The sequence below is a fragment of the Bos indicus x Bos taurus genome, chromosome 2 (assembly GCF_003369695.1).
Source record: "Bos indicus x Bos taurus breed Angus x Brahman F1 hybrid chromosome 2, Bos_hybrid_MaternalHap_v2.0, whole genome shotgun sequence".
Taxonomy (NCBI): domain Eukaryota; kingdom Metazoa; phylum Chordata; class Mammalia; order Artiodactyla; family Bovidae; genus Bos; species Bos indicus x Bos taurus.
Window position 1 is genome coordinate 126,475,218 of NC_040077.1, and position 25,770 is coordinate 126,500,987.

Here is a 25,770-nt window from a genome sequence, read left to right on the forward strand (position 1 = left end):
GCCCACCGAGCACAGCCTCAGCACAATCACGTCTACCACTAGCTTTGCTCAGAGCCAGGACCTGGGAGGCACAGGCCACACCAGACAGACACGGTGCCAATGGAATGGAACATTTAATTGTTTCTGCGGTGCTCCCGGACGGGGATTGCGGGGCCTTTGGCAGAGCCTTGGCTAATGGAATCAACAAAGGTGCCCATCAGCCAGTGCCAGGCAGGGTGGCAGCCTCAGGACCGAGCTGAGGACAACCAGCACTTGGGCTGTTGCTTAAGACAATTTCTGAGACCGGTGGGTGAGGAATGTTGCTGCTGAATGGAGAAGAGGGGGCTTACAGTTAGGGGAGGAGAAGGGGTCTTGGGTTGAGGGGAGAGGCCCCCCGTTCAGGTTAGGAATAACAGGGAAGTTGGTCACAAGGTCCTTCATGGCCGGGGTGATGGCTGGGGAGGGGAATGTGATGACGAAGTCCAGGGGGCTGACTTGGCTCAGGCCAGTTTCAGGAACTCCTGCAGTGTGTTTTGTTCCACAGCCTCCACGAAGAGCTCATAGTCCTAGGGGAGGGGAAGAGAAGCGGTCACCAGAGTGCTGGCGTTCTGTCTCAGGTCTGACTCTGGCTGGTATCCTCCTGTAACGCTCCCTCCACCCCCACCCGAGGCCCATACCCCACAATACTGGTCCCCGTTGACAATCTGGGGTGGGGTGGCCTTGGGGTTGCCGGCCAAGGCTCGCATCTCGTCCCGCAGGGCGTTGTCTTGGGAGATGTCCACTAGCTGGTACTGGATGCGCTTCCCATCCAGGATGCGGGTCACCTCACTCTGCTGGGACTTGATCTGGGGGCAGAGGGCGGGTAGAGGTTAGCAGGCAGCCTGGAAGGTTGAGGGGGAGAACCCTCGGCAGGGACAAAGGGGCTGTGGTCAGGAGCTATGGTCCCCCCTGTCCCTCTACACACCCTAGGGGAGGGTTCTGGCCACAGGGAGTTGGGAGGATGAGTCAGGCTTGTGGTGGTGTGGGAGGAGAGAGGGACCACCAACCATGAGGAGGGGAGTCAGGGTGAAGGTAAGAGAGAAATTCAGGGTGGGGAGAGCCAGGAGCTCAGCAAGCGGAAAGCAGGGCAGGCCTGGGTGGAGGCTGGTAAGGGGCCACCCCCGCCCCAAGTATAGACACAGTGGAGAGAGGAAGGGCCAGATAAGGACAGGGTCAAGGATCGGCCTCGTAGTAGGGGTGCGGAGGACCCAGGATGCCCTCAGTAAATGTTCAAGGTTCAGGATGGGGCTGTAGAACCTGCCCCCAGCCCAACTCCCGGAGGCCATGCCCAGCACCTCGGCGCCCCCGCCCTGGGGGCGGGTCCCAGGCGCTGGGTCCAGAGCCCCGGAACCGCCGCCCGCGCTCTAGCCCAGGGCGCACACTCACTTCGCGGGAGCCGGTGACCGACGTGCTGTAGACGCGCAGGCCGCTCATGCTGCGGGTGGACCGACGGGAGGGCAGGCAGACAGACGGCGGTGGCAGCAGCTGCACGGCCTAGAGACGAGGCCGCCGCGCTCGGGAGCGGTTTCCTTCCTGCTCAGCCCGCGAGTCACCGCTCTCGGGACCAATGGGCGGCGCGGACAGGCGCGCGGCCGGGGCGGGGCTTGCGCGACCCCGCCCCGCGCACCGCCGGGCCCCCTCCCCTCCCCCTGGGGGACTGGGCGCGCCGGGGACCCGCGTCCCACGCAGGGCTGCCCGTTTCAGCCCTCCCCGGCCTGGGGCTCACAGTGTGAGGCCAGGGAGCGATCTGACGGAAAGGGCGGGGGGAGGGGCTTGGCAGAGGCCGCCTCAGCCTCGCCCAGGTTTGCTGCACCCAACTGGTTGCCCTCCCCCGGGTGCCACGACGCCGCTGCTCAGCTTTGAAGGTTCGGAGCTGTTCTCAGTTCCCCGCCCAGGGAACCTGGCTCCAGTCGAGCATTGTCCTGTGGGCCACCCACACATAGCTAACCCCGCGGGGCACGCCACGACAGTGACAACCCCTCGCTGCGAGTTTTCCCCAGAGCTCCTCTCCCTCCGCTCAGATAGGCAGGTTCAGACAAGGGTGGTGGCCGGAGACAGGGCCACGCCCTCAAAGAGCCAAATGGGGGCCAAGGTGAGAAAGGCTTCTAGCTCTGGACCCGGTGCAGGCAGAGGCTGGCAGTGGGGTTCCCGAGTCTGGCTGGGCCCTTGTTAAAAATCCACAGCTGGTCTGGGGGTGGCCCCAGCCCCACCGGGACTTCATGCTGCATATGACCCTCCAAAAACTTACTACCAGCAAAATGCAGGGAGTACAGTACGAGGCAGCAACCAGCCCAACTTTGGAGACTCAGCTATCTGTCTGGGGTGGGACATGACACCCCTCATAAGTCTCCCCAGGTCCAGGGCCCCAAGAATAACCCAGGAAGACAAGCCTAGCTCCTGGAGGCAAACACAGTGCCCTGCCTTGCTCTGGGGAAGCCACTTCCCTGCAGCAACCCACAGGCAGCAGACTTCCTTGTCAGGATTACTGAAACTCCATGACAAACTTGCTGTATGACTCAGGGCAGCGTCATGCAATAGAAAGTGCTGTAGGAAGAGATCTTATCCATCTCCACAGACAGAGGAGCAGAAGTGGTAGAGATACAAACATGAGGCTGGACCTGCCAAAGTTCCCTCTTTGCTGCTGTTCGGAGAACTTGGCTAAGCACACAGGCTTTGGCCCTGATAAGCCAAAATGAGGGGTGGAGTATGAATGGCGATGGAAGGCAAGGGAAAACCGAGGAGTCTGTTAAATTTTTATTTTGTAAACAAAATAGGCAATACAAACCAGTTGACATAACAAGGATTCATATAAATAACTGCTTATAAACTTTATGAGGAAAAATACCCGTGAGCATGGTGGCTGGGCTCCCAATTCAGGGTGGAGACCAACAAGGCAGCTTTGATTTTAGCAGGCAGGAGCCCAGAGGCTGAGGGGACAGCTGGGTGGGGATGCTCTGAATGGAGGGTTAAGTCACTCCATAAATAAAACACCAACTTGTAAAAACACTTAAGAAGGAGTCTCATTCAGGCCTGGGAGTGAGGTCCGGGATGCTGCCCTGCTAGCCCAAAGCTTAGCAACCACCTCCCAGTGGCTGGCTCTGGACTCCTGAACTGCTCAGGACTCCCCCTCACACGGCCCTGGCTCCAGATCTAGAGGAAACCTTGAGCTGGCCCAAGGACCAGACACAAACAACTACAAGATGCTCTCTCAACAAAGAGGCAAGAGAAACCAGAAAGCAGAGCTCCAAAGGCCCCAGAGAAACAACTAAAAACACAAGCGCTATACCTTGAAGCTGACCTGTACTGGCTACTCTGAACTCTCAAGGAGCCCAGAACAGGAAAGGGAAAGGACCCCCGTCCCCAAACACAAGAGAGGCACAAATCAAAGGCCAGGCCCTGGCCCCAGCCTTGGGGGAAGGGGGTGAGCAGCTTGACAGTGCCTTGTGGTATCAATCCAGAACCATAGAGAAGAGTTTGCACTCAAAGCCCAAGAAGGGGCTACCTGGCCAGCCTGAGAACAAAGGACAAAGGGGCTGTGCTAACTACATGACCAGGGCCCCAAGGGCACGGGGCAGCTCAAGTGGGTCTCCTGTAAATAGGCATGATAGCACAGATGAAGGAGCCCTGGGTATAATCCCCAGGCCCCCAATCCTAGCAAATACTTTGCTAATGAACAGATCACCCTGAGGCATCAGTGAGAATAAGAGCCCTGAGGAAGGAGGAGTGGGCCTGGGCCTAGGAAAGTCCAGAGCCAGCTCAGGCAGGTCCCAGGAAGGCTGGCACAGAGGGCCGGAGGAGTCTCAAACGGCTACTGTTACTGGTACTCAGCCTTTCCTGGCCCTTCTAAGGAACTTTGGGCATCAGCACGACCAAGGTACAGAGTGGGAATGAATGTGGATCCATCCCAAAGGATGCGGAAGGGAGTTAAGCAGCCTGTTTGTTTGCCTTTGACATCAGCTTGTTACCGGTAACAGTCTGTGAGGATTTACCTGCAGTTAATTAGTAACTCACCCTAAAAGAGTGAATCAGGATGACAGGATAAATGCAACCCAACAAGGCAAAGCCAGAGTTGGGCAGGACAAACAAGATTCTCTCACCGGCCCTTGGCCCTGTATGCAGGCTCACACCTCCCCGCTCCCACCCCTTCTCTCCGGGAATAGCAGCAGATAGGAGGCAAGAGATTGTCAGGGCAGGACCTGCTGGACGGTGCTCTCAGCAGACCAGATTCTCCCTGGGGGAGCACAGCTTGTCCACCCCCAGCATTCCTCATTGTGTGACACAGTTTTCTCCCATGTCCTGGGCATATCTATCTGACATGGTGGTCCTTAAGTCCTCGATGTCACGGCGTAGCTGCTGAACCTCTTCCAGTTTTCTCCTGATTACATCTGGCTTCTGAAAATCTAGTTGAGTCCCTGGGTGCACAGCTGGGGAGGAGAAGAACATTTTGACAGAATATTAATAAGTAAGTCAGAAGACACTTCCATGTGGAGGGGGCAGTGTGGACAGGCAGTACCCTAAGGCCTGTGGTCTTGGAACACGGCACTTTTGACAAAACAGCTAGGGATAATGGGCTAAAAGTCCTGCTGCCTAAGGGCCACTTCTGTTTGTCCTACACCCAGGTACCCATAAGGATGCCTGCTTCCAAAACAGATTTACTGAACATCTAACTGGGAAAGGTAGATAGAGGTGAGAGGAGAATGAAAGCCATTATCTCCTAGGTCCCAGACTAGTCTAAGGACTCACAGTGAATGCCCAGGAGCAGGGAGAGATTGGGGTCGTGGCCCTGGGCCCTCTGGGTCACAATGCTACAGACAGCCTGCAGATCTTGAAGACAACTGGCCAATTCCTGGTGCAGCTCAAATGCCAGCTGAGCTGTGTCTGATGAAGACGGGGACCCTGATTGGGCCTGTCGCAGGTGTTCTTGGAGCGTCAGATTCTTCTCAATGAGGTCCTGATTCTGTACTGAAAGCTGAGCAGATAGACAGGTGAGCACGTTAACTCAGGCCCAGGGAGAAGCAGAGTAACTGCACACGAATGTGGATATACATATATGGTGTGTTGAGGGGAAGCTACGAGACAAAGGCAACATTCCCCCTTCCCCACTCCTACTAACAGACTTTGCATTGCCCCTTCCCCCATCAATATCAGGCTGTTGCTCCTGCAGGTAGGTTGGGCCCACAGGACCTCAGCACTGGAGAGGAAACTGCACCCCAGCAGACTGAGTCAGCAGCCTCCAGGTTTCTGTTCAGGAACCAGAGAAGATACTCCCGCTCCTCGGAACTCTATCTGAAGCCAGTCCCTCAGCCAACTCTGTTAGCCAGGCTATTAGAGAAGGCTTAACGTGAACTGTGAAATCTGAGGAGACACTGGTTTCAATCTCTCCCTGCCACCCTGACAAAAGTGGCCACCAGCCAGCTTGATCAGTGTGTGTCAGAGGAATAAAGTGGGCAAGAAAGACAACATGACAGCTAGTGGCTACTGGGAAGGTGAAGGCTAGGGGCTAAAGAAGCTGCTGACCTGGAGGACACAGTGCTGAAGAGTGCCCTGCCTTTTCAGCCCTTCACCTCGGTGGAGTCAGGCTTCACTACAGAGACCAGCTCATTCACGTGTATCTGTATCTCTTTCTCTCCCTTTCCCACAACAGCTTTAACATACTCTCCTTCCCTTCCTACCACTATTCTGTTTTAAAGACAAGGCATAGAGTTCCTCCACTAGTCCCAGCCCTTCACCCACACTGGGCCATATGACCATCTTTGCTCTGGGAGCCTCCTTCCTAGGCACTTGGCCAGTGACCTTGACCGCCCCCTGCTGACAGCTCTGTTTACTCCAGGAGGATCACCAAACCTTCAGTCTTCTTGAACCCTTCATCCCCAACCCCACAAACCTGTGGCTGCAAGAAGACAAAATAAGAGAGAATGATTTTCCATATCCAAAATGCATTACTGGGTAATTACAGCCAAAGACAGGCTTAGGACCTTTAATATAAAGGATGATGCAATGTTCCTTCTTACTCCTCCAAAAAAGACTTCTCAAAATGTGGGGGGTCTTGTGGGAGTAGGGATGGGTAGAGTACACAGAGAAATTAGGTTTGTAAAGACAATGCCAAGAGGCCTAGCTGGTGCTGCTCACCTCTTTCACAGCTGTGCGCAGCTGCTGCAGGGCTGTCTCCCTCCTTTGGGCCTCCTCTTTCAGGGCCTGGCTTGTTCCTTCTTCTTGAGCCACTTCCTGTTCTAGGCTCTGAATCCCATGACAAGGAGGGTGGGAGAACACATCAGAGGCAACAAGTCTGGGTCAGACTACATCGCCTCTGGTCTGGACTACATAATAGTAAAGCCCCACCCTGCCCACACGCTGCTGCTAAGATTATTTTGGAACAACCCTGATCTGTGACTTTCCATCAAAACCCTTCTCGAGCCCCTGACCATGTACCATCCGAGGTCAGGCTCCTCAGAAAAGCATTCTTTTAACAGGTCAGCCTGGCCTTTACCTACTTCTGTATCTTTACCTCTTTTTACCCTCCACATCACCTCCACTCTAGTCACACAGACTGACTGGCCTTCATCCCCAAAGATTCCAGCGCCAATACTGTTGCTCACTTTTCTTTGCTTTTGCCCAGAATGCCCCTCTGCTCTGTCAGTCACCTGGGAAACTTCCCACCTCAACCTTTCTTCATCTGCAGATCAGATTCAATTAATCCCAACCTTGCCCTGCTACTAATACTCATGGCTCATGAGTACATTTGTTGGCTGTGCACTTGATTCCTCTATTAGACTGTAACTTTCTCGACGGCAAGGAATGTTGTTTCAGTTGAGTTCAATTACTGATTGAGCACTCACTACTGACAGGCACTAGGGACACAGAAGACACCACCAGGCATTCCCGTCTCTGAGGAGCTCACAGCCAAATGCCCTTGACAACTGTTGTTTAGTCACCAAGATGTGTTCCACTCTTTTGCCAGCCCATGGACTATAGTCTACCAGGTGCCTCTGTCCATGAGATTTCCCAGGCAAGAATATTGGAGTGGGTTGCCATTTCCTTCTCTAGGGATATTTCCAAACCAGGGATCAAACCTGCGTCTCCCGCACTGGCAGGCGGATTCTTTACCACTGAGCCACCAGGGAAGCATTGTATATTAATAAAATAAATGGATGTAAACATTCACTAGGCTTGACTATCTCTTTAGAGGACTTGAAATCTGTGAACTAAATAGACCCACATGATGGCAATGGTAGAATAGAAACTGCTATTAATATGGAAGAAGTTCCCAAGACACCCTGAGAGTACATTATAGCATAGTATATTAAATGCTTTTGACAGAGATGAGAAGGAGTCGAGGGCACGCTCTCAGTCACCTAATCTAGTTCTGTGTATGTGTGTTTATGTGTATAGGGGTGGTCAGGGTCAGGAGAGGGAGGTATATATAGACTTGTTATCTTTTGCCTCTCATTCTGTTCATTCCAATTTCCCTCTGGTTTTGAAACTGATTTGGACAAATTAAGTATAAATAATATTTCTGAGCTTTTCCATTTTGTTTTAATAAAACATTAAACAGCCAAGGAGAACGTCTCACCACCACAAAAGACCCAAGGTGACCATTTTGAATCCACCTAATTCCACCAAATTCACCTGACATTTTAATTTGTCTTAGAAGTCTCATCATGGGTAAATATACATTTAAAATGTTGTGGAGGGCTTCCCTGGTAGTCCAGTGGTTAAGAATACACTTTGCAATGCAGGGGACACTGGTGCAATCCCTGGTCCAGGAAGATCCCACGTGCCTTAGGGCTGGTGAGCAAGCCCCTGTGCCCCAACTACTGAAGCCTGCACACCCTAGAGCCTGTGCTCTGCAACAAGAGGAGCCACTGCAATCAGAAGCCTGCATACTGCAGCTAGAGAGCAGCAACCAGTTGCTCCAACTAGGGAAGGCCCTCTCAAAGCAACAAAGACCTAGCACAGCCAAAAATAAATATTTTAAAAATAAATAAATAAAATGTTGTCAAGAGTTCCAGGAAACATACTTTGAGATCCATTAAAAACTACTAAAATCTTGGGATTTTAAATGGATGTAGGGAATTCCCTGACTGTCCAGTGGTTAGGACTTCCTGCTTTCACTGCCAAGGGCCCATGTTCAATCTCCAACACAGAATTAAGATTCTGCAAGCTGCACAGTGAGATCCAAAATAATAACAGTAATAAAATAAATGGATGTAAACATTCACTAGGCTTGACTATCTCTTTAGAGGGCTTGAAATCTGTGAACTAAATAGACCCATGAAGGCAATGGTAGGACTGAGCTTTCAGCTGTTCCTCGGTGGAAGTGCATTTCACCTGTTTTGGTATGAAAGCCTCTTTTAAAATCCAGAGAGAACCTGTACCTACAATTTCTTGGAGAACCCAATTAAGGACACTCCTACTCTGGTCCAAAATAGAAACCAGGAGTTGTCTTTAATTTCTGCAACAGACTTGCCCTCCAGCCTTGCCTCTCTCCAACTGCCAATCTTCTTCCACACTCAAGTCTGAGCTGCAAACCTGACTACAGCACACCCCAACGAAATGCTACGGTAGATTCCCATCACCCACCTAAAGAATAAAAGCTAACTTCACTGGACAGTCCAAGCCCTCCCATAGCCCAGTTCTCCAGCTGCCACCTTACTCAACACGCAAACGACTTACATAAACCCTGCTGTCACATGCCTTCATGTTCCTACCCATGATGTTCCTTCTATCAGAATTTCAATACCATCCTATGCTAGCCTCCTCATTGCCTGGCTAACTCCTCCTCCTTCTTCAAGCCTCATGGTCTCCAGAAACCCTTCCTTGATCTCCCCTACTTTCAATGACTCTTTTATGCTCCCGCAGGGTAATATGGATGCTCTCACTGCACTGTGCTGAATGAAACCTCTTCCCAACAAGATTGTAGGCCACAAGCACTGATTTGGTCTCATGCTTGTACCCCTGGATATGTGCTAAGTCACTTCAGTTGTGTCTGACTCTTTGCAATTCTGTGGACCACCTGCCAGGCTCCTCTGTCCATGTGATTCTCCAGACAAGAAGACTAGAGTGTGCTGCCACGCCCTCCTCCAGGGGATCTTCCTCACCCAGGGATCGAACCTGTGTCTCTTACATCTCCTGCACTGGCAGGCAGGTTCTTTACCACTAGCACCACCTGAGAAGCCCGAAGCTGGTACTCTTAACACTGAGTAAATCGCAGGGCAAAGAATAGGGTTGGCTGAATTCTAGAAATTCCATCAAGTCCTGCCCATCATGTCCCAAGGATTCCAGCTCACCTGTACTTGTGAGTGCAACTGATCAATCTTCTGCTGTTGCCTCTCCACAATCTGAAAGGCAAAGTTATCAAGGACGATTGCAAGCACATGCTAATAGTGGGGCCAGATGGCAAGAGGCTGCACTAAGATCTGCAGTTTGACTATTATCACAACTGGCTACAGCCAATTAATAGTGAGAACAGAGTGAAAACAAGAAATATAAACCAGACTCCCTATCCTGGCTACTTAGCTTCACAGTCCTGTGCTCCGGCAGAGGTTTAAACAAAGAGGAACACAACGCGGAGGACCTATGACTACCATGGGGAAGTCAGGTGGAGAGAGACCCCTTCACCCTGATGACTGTCGGCCAGTAGAATCAACTTCATATACAGCCAGTGTACCTTCTGGTTCTTTGGTAGAGGACATAACTGAAAATTCAGTTTAACGAAGCCAGTCCTGTTTAGGGCTATGACAGTTTTTCACTAATAGCTTTGGTCCCACTGTTCAAGGAGGGAACCTAAACAGGTCCAGTGTCCTGTCCTATGAGACCCCAGGTACTCTCTGAACCGTTTCTGGGTCTTTTTTGCTGACCTTCAAACAAGTCTCTCTGGTAGGTCCTGGGCTCCTTCTTCTATGCTGAATTAGGGCCACCTCACTGGCTAACACTCTGCTCAATGCAAGAGGTTCTGTAGAGGGCCTGAGTCATGAAGGAAGTGTACCAAGCTTCAGTGCACCATTTTGGTACATCTAAGTTTGGATATTCAAAGGCATGCCCTTCCCTAACTTTGCTTGTCAGTACTAAGGATGGCTATCTAAAATGTGAATTTATTATGCAGGGATGGCTTCTAGGAAAAGAAAGGAAAAACTCTGGGTAACAGATGCTAGGGGGCTTAGGGCCAGAAATTCATGGTTCCCTACCAAAACCCAATCTTCTGCTTCCTCTAAGCCTACCCCCTTACGGCCTGGACGCCCTCAGTCACCTTTCGAAGGGAATCACATTCCTTCTGCCAAGACTCCATTTCCACTTGGGGACCTCGTCCTTGTTGAGCTGGACCATCTCCACTGGCATCTTCCACACACTGCTCATCTTGCAGGCTGAAAGACAGTAGCCTCTTCAAGAACTCTAAATCAGAGAGATGTGGCTTTGATTCCTGATACTGCTATTTACTGGGCAAGACAAGTAGGCCCTTCCAAGCCATAGCTGGGGATAATTGCTTAGGTCTGTTTAAAGTAGGGAATGCCACACAGAAGCTGCTTGCTCAGTCTATGTTAGTTCCCTTCCCTAGAGGTCAGCACCTATACAATGTGCCAGCAATTCTTTACCTACCCAAGGCATCTTTATGCTTAGATATTTAAAAGTAAACATTCACCACATGTATTTAAATGACAAAAGTCACACATATAGGATAGAGAAATTTTAGAAAATACAGAAAAACACAAAAAGTCCTTTTTTCTTTGCACACCCAGTCTGGGACAGACCCAACTTTGTCCCCTAACCACAATCACTTTCATCATGGGCCATATGCTGAGATAAACAACAGGGTTACTGTGGTTGAATGTGGGATGAGAAATCCAATCCATCCCATTAAAAACTGGATTTGGTCCAAGAGGCTGTTGAAACACAGCCACGACATTTTCAGAAACTGCTATTAATATGGAAGAAGTTCCCAAGACACCCTGAGAGTACATTATAGCATCTTGTTTTGTTCTCAGAATCTGCTATGTCAATTGAGAGCAATCCCTAGGGCTAAGGAGAAGTAACAGATGCTCCTGGTAGCCTTCACAAGATTCACCATGTGGATAACCCTCAGTCATCAGCACCAGGATCTACTTCTGCAAATACAGATAATCACTTTCCAAAGTGCTCCCATTCATTCAACACATACATATTCAAGAACTATTACCCAATACTATTATGATGCCAGGCACTGGGTTGGATCTTTCCAAAGGACAGTGGAAAACCCCACTGCACCACTATACCACTCACATTCCATCTCAAAGACACAGTCCCTGCTCATAAACAGTTTTCCTATTACTTACAATCCAAAGAAAACAAAGCTCAGAGAAGTAAAGTGAGTTGCCCAAAGTCAAACAAGCAGTGAGTAGGGTAGCCAGGACCAGAACCTAGCTCTCTGCTTCTTTTTAAACCCCTCAGGGATATTTGGAGAAGACAATGGCAGCCCACTCCAATACTCTTGCCTGGAAAATCCCATGGGCAGAGGAGCCTGGTAGGCTGCAGTCCAGGGGGTAGCTAAGAGTCGGACATGACTGAGTGACTTCACTTTCACGCATTGGAGAAGGAAATGGCAACCCACTCCAGTGTTCTTGCCTGGAGAATCCCAGGGACGGGGGAGCTTGGTGGGCTGCCGTCTTTGGGGTGGCACAGAGTCGGACACGACTGAGGCGACTTAGCAGCAGCAGCAGCAGGGATATTTACCTATGTTGGGTGGAGGAGAAGTCAGCTTCCCTCTGTCTCAGGCTTTCCAGTTGAACCTCCTTTTCTCTGCAGGCTGCCTGGGTCTCCTCCAGCAAGCTCTCCAGCTCAGTCACTCTCTCCTGCAGCTCTGTGCTCTTCAACTCAGAATCCTTAAGCTGAGAGACAGGATTCCATGCTTAGGTCAACAAGCAGGGAAGACTTTAGGTATATTTCGAAAACTTTGCAGTTCAGTTGTGATGTGAGTCTGGACCTGACTCCTTTGGGATTTTCCTTTCAGGACACCACAAGGTCACTGCATGCAGCAAAGGTTGAGAAAGCCCCTACCACCACCCACAACTTGCCCCAGGTATGCTTGGTCATTGCTGCTACCTGCTGGCTCTGTTTCTGATGATCTTCCAGAGTGGGCAGGTCAGCCAGGTAGCGCTCCAAGGTCTCAATACGCTGCTGCTTCTCCCGGTTCTGCTCGGATTCCTTCTGACATTTCTTTTTCAAATTATTAATATGTTTATCACGACCCTTGACCTATTGGAAAGAAATGTTAAGAATCCTTCTCCACTGATCCCTCTACCATCTTGAACGTTAACTATTTTCTTATAAGTGAACACTGTCTTTGACCTTAGGACTATAACTGTTTTCTACTACCATGAAGGCAGGAAGTTGAATAAACTTTGCCATTGGAGATTAGGACATAAAATGCAGAGTTATCACAACCAGAACTTTCCGTTCAAGGGCAAGGAAGAGGGGATTCTTGGGCAGTTTTCAAAACCTGGTAGCTCTACTGTATAATAAAAGAATTTCTCTGGTATTTGTTCAAGTTCCTGGAGGTAACTTCTAAACTCTTAGAATATCCCAAATAATAAATATGTCTTTGTTATTCACAGTGGACCAGTTCAGTTCAGTCGTAAAGAGTCGGACACGACGAAGCATCCGACTCTTTGCGACCCCATGCAATGCAGCATGCCAGGCCTCCCTGTCCATCAGCAACTCCCGGAGTTCACCCAAACTCATGTCCATCGAGTTGGTGATGTCATCCAACCATCTCATCCTCTGTTGTCCCCGTCTCCTCCTGCCCTCAATCTTTCCCAGCAACAGGGTCTTTTCAAATGAGTCAGCTCTTCGCATCAGGTGGCCAAAGTATTGGAGCTTCAGCTTCAACATCAGTCCTTCCAATGAACACCCAGGACTGATCTCCTTTAGAATGGACTGGTTGGATCTCCTTGCAGTCCAAGGGACTCTCAAGAGTCTCCAACACCATAGTTCAAAAGCATTAATTCATCTGTGCTCAGCCTTCTTTATAGTCCAACTCTCACATCCATACATGACCACTGGAAAAACCATAGCCTTGACTAGATGGACCTTTGTTGGCAAAGTAATGTCTCTGCTTTTGAATATGCTATCTAGGTTGGTCATAACTTTCCTTCCAAGGAGTAAGCATCTTTTAATTTCATGGCTGCAATCACCATCTTCAGTGATTTTGGAGCCCAAAAAATAAAGTCAGCCACTGTTTCCCCATCTATTTCCCATGAAGTGAAGGGACCAGATGCCATGATCTTAGTTTTCTGAATGTGGAGCTTTAAGCCAACTTTTTCACTCTCCTCTTTCACTTTCATCAAGAGGCTCTTTAGTTCTTTGCTTTCTGCCCTAAGGGTGGTGTCATCTGCATATCTGAGGTTATTGTTATTTCTCCTGGCAATCTTGATTCCAGCTTGTGCTTCCTCCAGCCCAGCATTTCTCATAATGTACTCTGCATATAAGTTAAATAAGCTGAGTGACAATATACAGGCTTGACATACTCCTTTTCTTATTTGGAACCAGTCTGTTGTTCCATGTCCAGTTCTAACTGTTGCTTCCTGACCTGCATACAGGTTTCTCAAGAGGCAGGTCAGGTGGTCTGGTATTCCCATCTCTTTCAGAATTTTCCACAGTTGATTGTGATCCACACAGTCAAAGGCTTTGGCATAGTCAATAAAGCAGAAATAGATGTTTTCCTGGAACTCTGGTTCCTCTGCCTTTTCTAAAACCAGCTTGAACATCTGGAAGTTCATGGTTCACGTATTGCTGAAGACTTGCTTGGAGAATTCTGAGCATTACTTTACTAGCGTGTGAGATGAGTGCAATTGTGGCAGTAGTTTGAGCATTCTTTGGCGTTGCCTTTCTTTGGGATTGGAATGAAAACTGACCTTTTCCAGTCCTGTGGCCACTGCTGAGTTTTCCAAATTTGCTGGCATATTGAGTGCAGCATTTTCACAGCATCATCTTTCAGGATTTGAAATAGCTCAACTGGGATTTCATCACCTCCACTAGCTTTGTTCGTAGTGATGCTTCCTAAGGCCTACTTGACTTCACATTCCAAGATGTCTGGCTCTATGTGAGTGATCACACCATCGTGATTAACTGGGTCGTGAAGATCTTTTTTGTACAGTTCTTCCGTGTATCTTTGCCACCTCTTCTTAATATCTTCTGCTTCTGTTAGGCCCATACTGTTTCTGTCCTTTATTGAGCCCAACCTTGCATGAAATGTTCCCTTGGTATCTCTAACTTTCTTGAAGAGATCTCTAGTCTTTCCCATTTTATTGTTTTCCTCTATTTCTTCGCACTGATTGCTGAGGAAGGCTTTATCTCTCCTTGCTATTCTTTGGAACTCTGCTTTCAAATGGGTATATCTTTCCTTTTCTCCTTCGCTTTTTGCTTCTCTTCTCTTCACAGCTATTTGTAAAGCCTCCTCAGACAACCATTTTGCTTTTTTGCATTTCTTTTCCATGGGGATGGTCTTGATCCCTGTCTCCTATACAATGTCACGAACCTCCATCCATAGTTCATCAGGCACTCTGTCTATCAGATCTAGTCCCTTAAATCTATTTCTACTTCCATTGTATAATCATAAGGGATTTGATTTAGGTCATACCTGAATGGTTTAGTGGTTTTCCCCACTTTCTTCAATTTAAGTCTGAATTTGGCAATAAGGAGTTCATGATCTGAGCCACAATCTGCTCCCAGTCTTGTTTTTGCTGACTGTATAGAGCTTCTCCATCTTTGGCTGCAAAGAATATAATCAATCTGATTTCAGTGTTGGCCATCTAGTGATGTCCATGTGTAGAGTCTTCTCTTGTGTTGTTGGAAGAGGGGTGTTGGCTATGACCAGTGCGTTCTTTTGACAAAACTCTATTAGCCTTTGCCCTGCTTCATTCCGTACTCTAAGGCCAAATTTGCCCATTACTCCAGGTGTTTCTTGACTTCCTACTTTTGTATTCCAGTCCCCTATAATGAAAAGGACGTCTTTTTTGGGTGTTAGTTCTAAAAGGTCTTGTAGGTCTTCACAGAACCATTCAACTTCAGCTTCTTCAGCGTTACTGGTCAGGGCATACACTTGGATTACCATGATATTGAATGGTTTGCCTTGGAAACGAACAGAGATCATTCTGTCGTTTTTGAGATTGCATCCAAGTACTGCATTTCAGACTCTTCTGTTGACCATGATGGCTACTCCATTTCTTCTAAGGGATTCCTGCCCACAGTAGTAGATATAATGGTCATCTGAGTTAAATTCACCCATTCCAGTCCATTTTAGTTTGCTGATTCCTAAAATGTCGATGTTCACTCTTGCCATCTCCTGTTTGACCACTTCCAGTTTGCCTTGATTCATGGACCTAACATTCCAGGTTCCTATGCAATATTGCTCAATGGACCACAGCGTACCATAAATGCATTTATGCTAATTAGATGACTCAGAACAGGAACTGATCACTACAAAAACCAATGGAGTTGAACCCAACTTCCTGTGAAAAGGGGACAAAAACAGGAGATTTGAGTTCAATCATGCCTATATGATAAAATCCCAATTAAAAACTCTGGACACCAAAGCTCAATGGAGCTTCCAGGTTGATGAACACATGCATGTGCTGGGAGGATGACAGGTTCTAATTCCAAGAGGGAAAAGGTATGGAAGCCCTGCTTTTAGGACTTTCCCAGACCTCGTCCTATTTGTCTCTTGGCTTATCATGATTTGTGTAACAAAACTGTCATCTGTGAAATTACTGTACCTGAAGGTGTCATGGGAACCCCTGGATTTATAGCCAGTTGGTCAGAAATATAGGCAATCTAGGGAACCCAAAACTTGCAGTTGGCATCTGAAATAATAAATAAGCATAGTCTTTTGGGGGACCGTGTCCTTTAAACTTGTGGGGCCTGATGCTAACTCTGAGTGGTTTGCATCAGAACTGAATTGCAAAAGTATATATAACTGTATAGGTAGTATACATACAGCCCACCTGGTCTATTCTGATGAGACAGGTAATGGATTCCTCTCTAAACACTTCATATTATATAAAGCTAAGCAATCATCTGGAAGGGCTAAGGAGACTGTAAACTCTTTGAGAGAAGGGGCTGTGTCCATTTTGCTTTTATCAAATCCCCAACACACAGCACAATGCTTGGCACTAAGCAAGCAATCAATTAAGATTAGTTGAATGGAACCTTTTCTTTACTATTATGGCTTTTTCTTTGGCTTATGAAAAAGGAAGCTGGAGATAAAGCAGAGAATAAGGCAGATTTATTGATGCCAAAGAGGCTCAGGCCTAATTTGATCCAAAGACAATACAGTACTAAGAAGGATCCCTGAAAATCAGTTAAAAGCTTTACCCCAGGTACAATCTGTATCGTTCAAGCTCCATGTGATTCTCCAGACTCTCACATCTTAATATGCATCAGAATCACGTGGGAAGCTTATTGAAAATGCTGATGGCCAACTCTTAATTTAAAAAATGGTAGGCCAGTCAGAGATGTTTATTTTTTCTCCCTTCCAAAATATTTCTAGAATGACAGGCATAAAATAAAATACCAATTTTTAAAAGGCAACAGAGGAGACAAAAGTATACAAGATAGGGGCTTTCGTGACGGTTCAGTGGCAAAGAATTTGCCACTGAAGAGACCTGGGTTTGATTCCTGGTCTGGAAGATTCCACGTGCTGTGGAGCAACTAAGACCCAGAGCCACAACTACTGAACCCACGCTCTAGAGTCCCAGAGCCACAACTATGGAAGCCTGCATGCTCTGGAGGCTGTGCTTCACAAGAGAAGACAATGAGAAGTCACACTACAACTGGAGTGTAGCTCCTGCTCACCACAACTAGAGAAAAGCCCATGCAGCAAAAAAGATGCAGCACAGCCCCCCAGAAACAAATAAAAAAAGTATGTAAGATAGTTCAAGATGTTTTCAGAATATGAAAGGGAATGGGAGGGACAAATGATTTGGAGCAGAGGAGTTATAATTTGCAGTAGGAGTCACAGACAACTTGGAAGACAATGTGCCCTTCACAACCCACAAGAATCCCTTTACTTGAAACACAAGATACCTGAGGCAGGTAGGTATCAGCCATAAACCTGAAAAATAGGGGAATTCACTGGAAGTCTATATTCAGGTTAGCTGGATATCATTCTCACCCTAGGTTTTCCCAAAAGGAGACTGGAGATTTATTCTTTGAGGAGAAATCAAATCAGAGAGAGCCCAGCTCAGGGGTATCAGTCATGGCAGAGAGAGACAGAGAGTGAAGCACTGGGTTGAAAATAAGCATAAATAAGAATCTATGTGTAGAACTATGGGACTTTAAATCTAATTTCCTTCTCAGTGTTGAGAACCCAAAGGCCAAAAGCATTCCTGTCCCCAGCCTCCCCACCAGGCAGCAGGCTGAAGATTCTTTTTTAGAGAGAGTAAGATGAGACATCAGATATTGACATTTAAGGGTTCCCAAGTGAAAAGGGAAGACTAAGTCTGATCATCCCACAGAGAAGCCCACCAGGCAACTTCCATGAACCCAGAGCTTCCATGCAATTTAAAAATACTATATTCTTAAATATGAGCACTCTTTCATTCAAGGATCATCAATCCTCTAACGTGTAAGACACAAAAACAAAATAAGACCTGAAAGAAACACTATAAGCAGATGCAGATATCCCAAAAGGCATAATCAATATCATCAGAGAAAAGATACTGCATTCATGAAACAGAAATAGCAAAAAAATGCATTAAGTAAGAGAACACTATTCAAAAATACAGACGTATATGTCAGGAGAAAGAAAAGAGTTGAGGCTAATTCTGTAGAGTGGGGCTGATATTGATATTGATGTTGATGTTTGATAACATGTTGGTTATTTAACTTAGACACATGTATTATTTCGATTACAAGTTTTTTTTCTCTGTTTTTTCAAACAAGCCTCTAAGTCCACGCTGTACCAATGCACCAATATCGCCTGGTAAGATTGTCAGAAATGCAGAATCCCAGGGCTGCCTCCCCTTCCAAAACTACTGAATCTGGATCTGTATTTTCATCAAGATCTCCAAATGATTCTTAAACACATTCAAGTTTAAGAAGCACTGCTTTAGCTGACTTTGATGCAAGTGGTCCAGAGCTAAACATTATTAAACCGGTCCCCCAAGAATATCTGTATTAGAGCAACCTGTGAACAGAACCAGAAGATTTAGCTCCTTCTATGAAAACCAATCTCAACCTGAGGCAATTCTAAGAGCACTGGCAAATATGTAAAAACTCCCAAAACAACTGCATATGTGGGATTCTTCACCTACTTTTTAGGTAGAAGTGAGAAGAAATCATGCTGAATGATGTACCACAGGTACATCTTGCAACAGTACCATTTGGTATGACTGGTCAGACTGGTTTTTCACCTAGGCCAGCTGGTTCCCCATCACGACCTGGGACAGGGAGAGATTATACACTGTCTGTGATAGTTTTGCGGGGATGAAGCAGGTATGAAGGGTTCCATTTCAAACAAACCAGTCCTGCATGAGAAGTCAATGTAGGGTGTCTCACCCAATTGTCTCCTCCAGGTTCCAAGAACAGTTTGGCAGGAAAGGGCTGACTGCCAATTCTTTTGTGAATTAGAAAGCTATCAGCTCCTTAGCTCACCCTTTCTTCTTGTTTCTTCCCTTCCTCCGAATGCTTCTGCAGTGCCACTCTGAGTGACTCTCTGATGAGCTGGACTTCAACTTCTGAAGCAGAGAGTTTCTTTTCAAGCTCGATCTTTTCTTTGCTCAAGGCTTCTGTCTTCTGTGCAAACTGTGCACGTAAGAAAGTGTTCTCTCGCTGCAATTCCTGCAGAAAGATTTGCAATATGTAACTGTTCCTTACCTTGAGAGTCCCATGTACTTTACTTATACCTAGCATACTTTGTGGTCGAATATCAATTTTCTCTAAGAATTTCTGCAAGCAGTGCTTCTCAAAGTGTGGTCCTAGGACTAACAGGGGCTTCCTTGATAGTTCAGTTGGTAAAGAATCCACCTGCAATGTGGGAAACCTGGGTTCGATCCCTGGGCTGGGAAGATCCCCTGGAGAAGGGAAAGGCTACTGACTCCAGTATTCTGGCCTGGAGAACTTCATGGACTGCATAGTCCATGGAGTCACAAAGAGTTGGATACAACTGAGCGACTTTCACTTTTAGGACTAACAGCTTCAGCATTACCTGGGAACTTGTTAGAAATGCAAATTCTTAAGTCCAACTCCCAGGCCCAGTGAATCAGAAACTCTGGGGACGGATGTTAATAATCTGTGTTTTAACAAGCCCTCCAGGTGATTCAGATGCACACTCAAATTTCGAACCACTGGCTTAAAGCAATATTCAAGGACGAGTCATGTAACAAAGGAATACAGGACAATACATCAGCAGACCTGGGCTCAAGGCCTGGTTCTCCTCCACTCATTCTTTATATGACTTAAGGCAAATTCTTCCTCCTTCCTGGGCCTCAATTTTCTCATCAGTAAATGAGAAGACTGAGATATATTTTATGTAATGGCCATTCTCACACTAACATTCTGATTCTCCAAGATGGAACATTGTCTTAAGAAGCCCACTAGGTGGCAAAGCCAGTACAGTACTATAGTCTGTCTAATACTCATCACTCAAAAGCCCAAATTGCAGAAGAAGCTTGGCCAACATCGTTCAGAGCTACTGACCTGAGTGAAAGCATAGTTTTCCCTCAGTTGCTCCTAGACATGGAAGAATAAAAATGGGAATGGCTCTAAATCCAGTGCTACCTCTGCTTCTCTCTTCATTTGGCCAGGGCTGGTAGATCAAGACTTCTCAGAACATCACTCAATTCTAGGACCTTACTATGAACCTTGCTCTGCCTTCCTTTTCTCCCAAGTATGTCCTGATATCAAGGCACCTGGACTTCCACTTGATTCCATCCTCAGGCCTTTTCTGCCCCCTCAAGAGCAGAACAGGAGATGTTCTATAATTAAGAATGTTTACTTTCTGAGGGCAAGAATACCTTACTTCACTTGGTCCATTTTCTATCTCCTGGATACCTACCAGTGCCAAGCACAGGGAAGATACTGAGTTATGACAAGCAGAATGCCATCCTGGCTGCCAAGGCTTACCTGCAGCCTCAGCAAGCAGACGTCCCCAAAGGGGGCAGGGCGGCCTAAAAGAGCACTGTGGACTTGCAGTTCACTCTCTCGCACCTTCTGCTCCAGCTGAGAGATATGTTTCCTCTGCCTGCAAAAGTCAGAACAGAATGAGGCCCAGGGTCCCTGACACAAACCCACTTGTAATATGAGCCCCAACTTTTCTTAAATAGGTAAAAACCTATTTACAAAATACACTTTGTAAACAAAGACCTTGGATTCTCGGGTAGTGCTGAAGGAGGAAATGCAAAGAAGAAAACTGACTGAGGCAAAATGAAGAAAGATCAGCTGCAAAGACCCAGCTGCCTCCTCTAGGCATTCCCCACAGCCCCTACAGAGATATGTAACAAACCTATCATATTATTCACACACAGAACTAGGCTACTTATCATGAGGCAAAGTAGGGGTCTAAACAGAGGAGGATGCACTGCCCTTGGGGAGATGTCATCAGTTGGGGGCCTATGGCCCCTTGCCCCCTTACTTGTCAATAAGGAGCTCCTTTTCCTTCAGAAGGTGTTCATTACTGTTCAAGATGCTCATCCATTGTGCTGGGTCTAACGTGGGCAATGAAGGAGAAAAACCAGCAGGATGGTGGCAGACGGCTCCATTCTGAAGCTGGAAGACAAACAGGCCCAGTGGGACTTAATGTTAACCTACAGGCACCTGAAAGCACCTATAAAGTGCCCAGCTGTGTCTGTAGTCAAGATTCACTTTGGCTCAGTTGGAGAAGGCCCACTGTTTATGAAATAATTTTAGCTCTGATGCATGACTGGAAAGAACCTGCCTGACAGACTTCTGCCAACTGGACACTCCCTGCTCAGAAAGGCTCTAGTTTCTAAGAAAAGGTCAGTTTATCTTTCTTTATCTGGAACAAAAGCAAATCAGAAGCTAAGATGCCCTCACCAACCAGGAAAGGAGAATGTGTCTTGCTTCCTTTCTCCCCATTCTTAGTAAGTACAAGAACTTTCAAAAAACAAAACAAAACAAAACAACAAACACAAAAGTAGTACAGTGGAAAGAATACGGGAATAAAAGATAGTTTTGAACCCTAGAGCTCTGCCACTTAAACCAGCTCTGTGTCTCTGGACAGATTAGTTATTCCAAGAACCTGGTAAATTTCTACATTTACCTCATCAGAGTAAGGATCAAATAAGATTCTGTATGTTAAAGTACCTAGCCTAGTGACTGTTATGTAAGTACATAACACATAATCAGTGTTAGTGTCCTACTTCTGGGTTTCTCTTTGTAACCCTCTGCTTTGGAGAACCAATCTGGTGTTTAGAACCAACAGATTTGATGACATTCACAAGATTGCCTATCTACAAACATCTTCCCTCCTTTTTACAAACACTTTCTTTGGAGTCAAAACTTATAAGAAAACCTATATAGTTCTAAGATAAGCACAGAAACTGCAAAGTCCAAGGAAAGAAAGGCCTCTACCTGCATTTGCTCCATCTGTAAACGGATCAACTCCAGCTGCTGCCGACAAGTGCTGAGCTCACAAGATCGCTCGCGGGAATGCCAAGGGTCAGGATTCGGCTGCCACACCTGAGAAGGTAGAGGCTTGGAGAGCCCAGGAGCAGGCTGGAGTCCCAAAGGAAGAACCCCACTGCTGCCAGGGTGTGGTCCATTCCGCTCACATACTGCCCCGCTGCCCGGTGCCTTCTTGGTCTCAGGCAACCCTTTGTATAGCTCCTTGTTTGTGTCGGTTCTTGGGTTGTGGAAGTAGACTCGGTAGTGGGGATCTGAATAAAGTGTCTCCAGCATTGCCGACTGATTGAGGGTAGACTCCATATTGGGAACATCAAACTTTCTCGCTTCTTCTTCTCTTTCATGGCCCACTGCTGGAAACCAGGATTGCTCAACTCCATTTTCTCCAGCAGCACCACAAAGATACATGAAATCTCTAGAAAGGCCTGGAGAACGTTTCATTGAACTGAGGTCTCCATTTCTTGTCATCCCCACACTTTCAGCCAACCCTGACAAAGGAAGTTTGGTAGAGGATCCGGCAGCAGAATTTGGCTTGGAAGGAGAGGTCCCCAAAGTAGAAGGTATCACATGGGCTGTTGGAATGGTTACGTGGCTTTTGATGGGCTGGAAAGAAGGACTGCTACTTGAACTGCAAAAATCTGTGGAGAGAATAGTCTTCCGTAAGTCAAAATCAAAGCAGCAAGCTTTTTTTGAGTTTGGCTGCTATGCCAGACATTCTCTGCCCGAGAGCAGGCAGAGAGGGCACTTTCACAAGTATCAGGCAGAAAAATATAGCAGCCTAAATGGGAGATGTGTGTTCTAGGATCTCAAATGCCATTCCCAAGGCAAACCAAAGAAAGGTAACATTGGCTTCACTTTTAATTTATACTGTCCTTTGTATTTGAAAGGGCTTCCCTGGTGGCTCAGAGGTTAAAGTGTCTGCCTCCAATGCGGGAGACCTGGGTTCGATCCCTGGGTTGGAAAGATCCCCTGGAGAAAGAAATGGCAACCCACTCCAGTATTCTTGCCCAAAGAATCCCATGGACGGAGGAGCCTGGTGGGCTACACTCCACGGGGTTGCAAAGAGTCGGACACAGCTAAAATCCTGCCAGTCAATAAAGCTGAAAACTGAACTTAAAAAAAAAAATCACTTACTTAAGGGAACTGGATTAGGTCCTACTCTTCCAAGAGCTGGGCGACTCTAAGCTATAATCCAATCTAATAAAAATGTCTTTTCCAAGGGCTGCTGGAATCTTCTTTGATCTCCAAAAGCTCCACAGCAAAGGTGAACAATGGATCTAAACTATGCAAAGAATAAGGCAAACTGGATAGTGCTGCTTTGTGTCTGGGGCAGGGAGCACTGCATCTGAATCAGGATTCTGCTCTCTCTCCCACACGCCAGACCTGACTGCCAGGATATGTCAAGTTATTCTTAGCAACTCTCAGGTTTCATTCTAGCACAGTGAGCACTCTCAACTGGTAAACACTGAAATCCTCTTATTTTTTACTTTGCCTTTTATTTACCCCCTTGTTTGTACATAACTGTGATTTTTCACTTTCCTTGAGACTGGATTTATGTTTCCTTTAGCTCCTGCGTAGTCTTGAGAGACAACTCTCCGATTGGCTCTGCTGCCGAAGGTTCACATTTTTACTATTTCCAACTTTCAAGTGCTACTGTGAAGAGGACTACAAGGTCACAGAACTAACACAGGGCAGAGGGCCACAAGCAAAGTACAGGCAGGAATATGAGGAAACACACCTATTGCCTTCAGCAGGCAGGGAACCAAGAGAGGGGGACGAGGAACAGAAGCGTCTCTCTTTCTCAACTGTGTCCAATAGTCTTTCCAAACTAAGCAACATCTACTGTGGAGAAGAATAGATCCCCAATTTGTTCCATTTTCCATCAACCAACACAGAACACACTCAGCCAATGAGGACTAACCTTTTCCAGAATTAAATGGGTATAGATCTGCTATCATCTTCTCATATGCATTTGTAAGCAGTTCTTTAAAAACAAGCAAGCCAAATTATCCCTTATAATGTATGCAGAGTATCTAATTTCCTCTACTCAGATGATCGTGGGGCTATATAAAATACCATAGTAAAAACAAACCAGAAGCAAACCAACCAGTAATTTTTGATGACATGCATCAGCTTCTCAGGACCAAGAAAGAAGGACATTTCAAGAGTCAAAGGACACTATTTGTGATGTCCTGAAACTTAAATCCAGAACTAGTCACAGGGTTAAGGTAGACTGGTGGTGATGAAGATTCTAAGACTAGAAAGCTCTCTCCTTGAAATCTTCCATAGTGATACCATAACATTCTCTCATCAAGGGTCCCCACTCTCCAAATATAATAATGGAAGAGAAGACAGTAAGATTTTGGTTATGAGGGCTACTACTACGCTGAACTCGGCAACACCTTCTTCCATCCTCCATCCACGGCACCACGCTCTCTCACATCTCACCAAATTCAGTTTTGAGCCCATAATGCCCAAAGGAGTAATGCCAAAACCTAAGTCACAAAGAAAGGTACCAACTGCCCCAAAAGAATATTGTTTCTCTAATTTTCTGGTGAGTATGGTCCATCTATGGATGATGAAATGAAGTCTGTCAGCACTTGTCATTTATCTACTGGGTTTATCTATTTACATTAAGGAAATTGTGTGATTCCGAGAAAGTACTATAAAATGTCAAGTTACATTAAAGTCTGGATTGTGTTTCAGAGCATTTTGAAACAAAACAGCAACACATTTTCAAAAGGGTCACTATCTTCTATAATTTTCAAAGGCTATTCAAATTTAGCATATGAGATATGTGATTTTTTTAATATGAGCTATTTCAAATCCTAAAAGATGATGCTGTGAAAGTGCTGCACTCAATACATCAGCATACTTGGAAAACTCAGCAGTGGCCACAGGACTGGAAAAGGTCAGTTTTCATTCCAATCCCAAAGAAAGGCAATGCCAAAGAATGCTCAAACTACCGCACAATTGCACTCATCTCACACGCTAGTAAAGTGATGCTCAAAATTCTCCAAGCCAGGCTTCAGCAATATATGAACCGTGAACTTCCAGATGTTCAAGCTGGTTTTAGAAAAGGCAGAGGAACCAGAGATCAAATTGCCAACATCCGCTGGGTCATCGAAAAAGCAAGAGAGTTTCAGGAAAACATCTATTTCTGCTTTATTGACTATGCCAAAGCCTTTGACTGTGTGGATCACAATCAACTGTGGAAAATTCTGAAAGAGACAGGAATACCAGAACACCTGACCTGTCTCTTGAGAAACCTGTATGCAGGTCAGGAAGCAACAGTTAGAACTGGACATGGAACAACAGATTGGTTCCAAATAGGAAAAGGAGTACATCAAGGCTGTATATTGTCACCCAGCTTATTTAACTTATATGCAGAGTACATCATGAGAAATGCTGGGCTGGAAGAAGCACAAGCTGGAATCAAGATTGCCGGGAGAAATATCAATAACCTCAGATATGCAGATGACACCACCTTTATGGCAGAAAGTGAAGAGGAACTAAGAAGGCTTTTGATGAAAGTGAAAGAGGAAAGAGGAAAGTGAAAGAGGAAAGTGAAAGAGAAGCTCAACATTCAGAAAACGAAGGTCATGGCATCTGGTCCCCTCATTTCATGAGAAACAGATGAGGAAACAGTGGAAACAGTGTCAGACTTCATTTTTTTGGGCTCCGAAATCACTGCAGATGGTGACTGCAGCCACGAAATTAAAAGACGCTTACTCCTTGGAAGGAAAGTTATGACCAACCTAGATAGCATATTCAAAAGCAGAGACATTACTTTGCCAACAAAGGTCCATCTAGTCAAGGCTATGGTTTTTCCAGTGGTCATGTATGGATGTGAGAGTTGGATGGTGAAGAAAGCTGAGCACCGAAGAATTGATGGTTTTGAACTGTGGTGCTGGAGAAGACTCTTGAGAGTCCCTTGACTGCAAAGAGATCGAACTGGTCCATTCTAAAGGAGATCAGTCCTGGGTGTTCACTGGAAGGACTGACGCTAAAGCTGAAACTTCAATACTTTGGCCACCTCACGCGAAGAGTTGACTCAATGGAAAAGATTCTCATGCTGGGAGGGATTGGGGGCAGGAGGAGAAGGGGACGACAGAGGTTGAGATGGCTGGATGGCATCACTGA

The 25,770-nt window shown here is 46.6% G+C and overlaps 2 protein-coding genes across 4 annotated transcripts in view; both read right to left on the reverse strand.

The window, feature by feature from the left end:
• Positions 1–94: 94 nt before the first annotated feature.
• On the reverse strand, positions 95–1,745 carry SH3BGRL3 (SH3 domain binding glutamate rich protein like 3). Its single transcript, XM_027519809.1, has 3 exons — positions 1,405–1,745; positions 657–824; positions 95–545 (listed from the first exon to the last, which is right to left on the reverse strand). Exons 1-3 carry the CDS (start codon positions 1,450–1,452, stop codon positions 480–482), a joined length of 282 nt encoding a protein of 93 aa, XP_027375610.1. The 5' UTR covers positions 1,453–1,745; the 3' UTR covers positions 95–479.
• A 1,014-nt stretch (positions 1,746–2,759) lies between these two features.
• CEP85 (centrosomal protein 85) overlaps positions 2,760–25,770 on the reverse strand; it is a 36,345-nt gene continuing 13,334 nt past the window's right edge. For 2 of the 3 annotated variants that reach the window (XM_027519727.1, XM_027519736.1), the window contains exons 4-14: positions 21,577–22,265; positions 20,618–20,751; positions 20,110–20,227; positions 18,640–18,825; positions 12,091–12,243; positions 11,722–11,876; positions 10,265–10,379; positions 9,306–9,356; positions 6,148–6,255; positions 4,762–4,987; positions 2,760–4,442 (exon numbers count right to left, since the gene is read on the reverse strand). In XM_027519727.1, the coding sequence (XP_027375528.1) occupies positions 4,285–4,442; positions 4,762–4,987; positions 6,148–6,255; positions 9,306–9,356; positions 10,265–10,379; positions 11,722–11,876; positions 12,091–12,243; positions 18,640–18,825; positions 20,110–20,227; positions 20,618–20,751; positions 21,577–22,265 (2,093 nt within the window). In that variant the 3' untranslated portion in view covers positions 2,760–4,284. Of the gene's footprint in view, positions 4,443–4,761; positions 4,988–6,147; positions 6,256–9,305; positions 9,357–10,264; positions 10,380–11,721; positions 11,877–12,090; positions 12,244–18,639; positions 18,826–20,109; positions 20,228–20,617; positions 20,752–21,576; positions 22,266–22,761; positions 22,995–25,770 lie in introns of those variants that run through there. The other variant, XM_027519743.1, reaches the window with a different exon arrangement.